The 3,910-nt window shown below is 33.5% G+C and overlaps 1 protein-coding gene across 2 annotated transcripts; it reads right to left on the reverse strand.

Annotated features, from left to right (window-relative positions):
* Positions 1–945: 945 nt before the first annotated feature.
* Positions 946–3,447, reverse strand: LOC140875478 (aluminum-activated malate transporter 2-like). 2 transcript variants are annotated; one of them, XM_073279163.1, is made up of 7 exons: positions 2,908–3,447; positions 2,642–2,782; positions 2,516–2,561; positions 2,289–2,362; positions 2,068–2,174; positions 1,770–1,913; positions 946–1,531 (listed from the first exon to the last, which is right to left on the reverse strand). In XM_073279163.1, exons 1-7 carry the CDS (start codon positions 3,188–3,190, stop codon positions 1,112–1,114), a joined length of 1,215 nt encoding a protein of 404 aa, XP_073135264.1. In that variant the 5' UTR covers positions 3,191–3,447; the 3' UTR covers positions 946–1,111. The 2 variants fall into 2 exon arrangements, with proteins under 2 accessions (XP_073135264.1, XP_073135263.1); XM_073279162.1 differs by having other exon boundaries at positions 2,289–2,561.
* Positions 3,448–3,910: the final 463 nt, after the last annotated feature.

The following is a 3,910-nucleotide window of genomic DNA, read 5'->3' on the forward strand; positions in this document are numbered from 1 at the left end:
ATATTTTTGACTTCTTCTTGTATTTTGGAGCGTTGGAAATTATAGAGAACCTTCGAGCGATCGTGCTGATAACGTGTTGTGAAAAAGTAAAAATTTACGGTAAAAAGTAAATACTCCAAAACTCAAAATATATCAAACTCTACACTTTATAATATTTTTCTCTCAACTCAATTGTATTTTTCATCACAAATGAAGACCTATTTATAGATCCACATTTGAGATTAGTCCAAAAATTAATACATCATCATCTACATCATCACACACTAATTTTCCATATTTTACAACTCAATATTTAACATTCAATATTCAACATAATAATAATAATATATTTTTTAATATATATATATATATATATATATATATATATATATATATAAAGCAAAAAACAAAAAAGAAAAGAAAGGAGTCTGTTGGGGGTAAACGATCGTTTCCCTCCAACAGCACCCCTGTTGTGGGGTTGTTCACAGCAGAGATCCAAACCCGATATAGATATAGTAAAAAGATTTTTTTGAAAAAAAAATACTTACTTTGTATAAAGACTTGAAGTAAAATATCTTTTATTTGACATTAATTAGGATTACGTATTTCAAAACGATAAATTAAATAATGCATTACTGAGATATATATAGTCATTATAAATACTTCGCATATAAAAGAGATATAGTCATTATAAATATTTCGCGAGTAATTATGTTATTTTATCAAAGATGCTGACAAATATTGTTTTTTTTAATTAAAATTTAACAATATATGATTGAATAATATAGATTGCTAATTTTAAATATGAAAATCATTAATTTACATCACATTGATATTTATCTTTTCGCTTATTTCATTAACTCTTATCGATAATGAAAATGTGTTCTCACATGCGTCGCACGTCTATTTTTCCGGCGAATGTATATATTTTTGAAAGTATGTGATCTGAGAATTGTCTGGCAAATTTTTGGACTCCTAAATCACCATCTATACATAGCTATGGGGTGATACAGTACGAGCAGAACAGTCATCCTCATGATATTTTTTATAAAACACACTATTTCACCCCTTGTCAACACTCAACCATCGGTACGCCAAGTTAATATCAATATTCAATATTGCCTCATCAGAGTCACTCAACTGCAACGCTAAAATTATGGGATCCTTCAATACTGTAAGTTCTTGGTAAAGTTTTCTCCTTGTTAATTTGATTCTGCCTCGTTGCATCATCAGGGCACTTGTATTTTGACAAAGACGCAAGCTCGTGAACCAAATCCGCCATCTGGGCCGTGCAAGAGACGATCTCTATGAGAAGTGAAGCAACTGTTGCAGCAGGGATTATGTCAACAAGATCGGTATCAGGCCACAAGCTGGTTTTGAGTAAAGATTTCAGATTCTTAGATGCGGTTTTGGCGTTAGATACGTGTACATCAGCAGTAGTTGCCTGAGTCATTGTCTTGATTGCTGCTGATAGCTCGCCTAGAGCACAGCTGCATTCTGTGCTCATTTTCGTGCATGATTCTTGTATCTTTGCTCGGATTTCCATTGGTGTCTGAGGCAACAACAACTTATAGAAATTAAAGAAGATATCTAGGACCAGATTTCGATATTATGAATTATGAACAAGGTAAAATAATCTGTTGTGTTATATGCTGCGTGCAATATAATTCTTCTACTTTAAAATTGAACACTTCTTTCATACTCCGTCATCCATGATAAATGTAAGGCTTCCACTTGGTTAAGTAAAGGATGAGCTTCTTACTCAAGAAAATCTCAAAAGGTTAGTGTACCTGCATCTCTGAATTCATGTAGCCACTTAATGCTTCGATTCTGTAGGCACACTCTCGTGTAGAGGCTCCGATCTTTAAGTATTGCTCCCACGGTTGGCGGTATCTAAACTTACCATGCCTTGGCTCCCATTTTGCAAAATTTACCTGCAGTTAAATGAACTCTCTCAAGTTATACGTCTGATCTAAGATTCGAAAAAAGATTGATTTTTCCATGTGGAAAATTCAAACATAAACAGATCAGCAAATTCTCAGTTTGTATTGGAAACAGCATTAGGCTAAATCAACCAATGTTACTCACCAGTGATTCCTCAGTGCCTTTTGAATTCAGAACGGACTTATACTCATCAAGTGATGCCTTCTTCTCTTGATTCTTTTCGTCAGACGAGAAGTATTCGCTACCGAAACCTGTAAATTCCATTCAGATTCAAAGATTAATTAATCATTCCAACGCCAAAACAAGGATGAAACAGTGGTATTAAGACGCAAAATGGATTAGCAGACTAAGGAAAAAGAAAGCACCTTCCAAGAAAATCCCAAGATTCTCAATATTAGCAGCAATGAGATTATGGAGATCTTCACCAGCCCAAATTGGCCTTATCAATACACAAATGAAAACCGAAGCAGCACCACCAATCAATACCGTGGATAGTCGAATATATGCCATATCCAAAACTTCATCGTCCCGGTATCCCGAAACGCATATCAGACTGACTGTGAGGATGATAATCATTAGCCCATAATCATACCTTGCCTTCAAATCAGGATAAAATCTCATAAATGTCACCACACTAGCTGCACAACAAACAAATCCAAGAAATGAACATTTTGATTCGATAACTCGAAAGTTGAAAAATTCCAGGGAGCCAATTTACCTATCAAGAAGACAGATAGACCTAGGAAAACAGGCTCTATTCTGTCCCCTGAAAGACTTGCTAAGCGATGCGCTCCAACACCTAATGCACCACCCAAAAGTGTCGCAATCCCTCTGTTTACGCCTTTTCCAAGTGTTGCTCCTGAAAATGTAAACAAGAAGGAGATTTGAACAAAAACAAGAGCAAATTACAACAAACCAACAATGTAGTTCAAAACAACACACAACAAATTAGATTATACGACATATCGAGTTTTGAAAACTCACCTACTGAAAATTCGAAGACCACAACAACAGTCATGACTGCCCACATTGCAGAGACACCGAAACCATCGTACAAAGGATCATCAAAATAATAAAGTAAGGATACTAAAGTTATTGCCAATCCCACTTTAAGTGAATGAACAACCCTTCTTGGATCTTCCTCCGCCAGTTTCTTGCCGTCTTTTGCGGCATTAGTCACCGCAGTTACCACCTTACTGAATAAACCCTTTACCCAGTTCCATGTATTCTTTGGAAATCCAGCCTTTTCTTGATTCTCGGTGGCCATTTTCAAGGAAAATTTCTGGGTTTGATAATGTAGTGTACCAACCCCAGATGGAGTGTCTGAGATGAAATATTATTGGGTTTTTATAAGTGGGAAAATGGGCAAACTCACTTTTTGATGGTACGTTTGGCTCTGTGCGCGATCATGATACCTGGAAATTTCACCATAAATTCTCTCCCTCCAACTACTTTTTTTTCCCATAAAACTATCCAGCATAATTTCGTTTATTGCTTTAGAAATGTCATATGCTTTCTAACTAAACTAATCAATCATTTAACACCAGCTAGTTCTCCGCCATGAAAGCTTTATTCTGTACCATATTATTGCAAGCAAGTTTTCTAAACATATGTATACATGATAGTGTTATTTAGACTCCACATCTTGTTAAATACACTTTATTTTTAATTTTATACTAAAAATTTACAATTTTAGCATTTGATAGGTTTTATTTTTCGTAAATTCATTTATAATTTCAAGGAATTCCTAAAATAAGTTATTTACTTACTCAAAAAATATAGTTTAATTTGTTTTTTTTTTCAATTCTTTTAAACGAACTATATTTCATTCTTAAAATTTTAATTTTTATTCGTCATATCTCTTTAATTTTATATTGTAACTTAAATTTTAAACTTATTAATTAATTATAATATCTTATAAAATATATTTAAAAATGTATTTATTAAATTTATAATTAAACATTTGTGTATTAGCATTTTTCGAAAT

Source organism: Henckelia pumila, chromosome 1, assembly GCF_033568475.1.
Source record: "Henckelia pumila isolate YLH828 chromosome 1, ASM3356847v2, whole genome shotgun sequence".
In the NCBI taxonomy this organism is placed as follows: Eukaryota; Viridiplantae; Streptophyta; class Magnoliopsida; order Lamiales; family Gesneriaceae; genus Henckelia; species Henckelia pumila.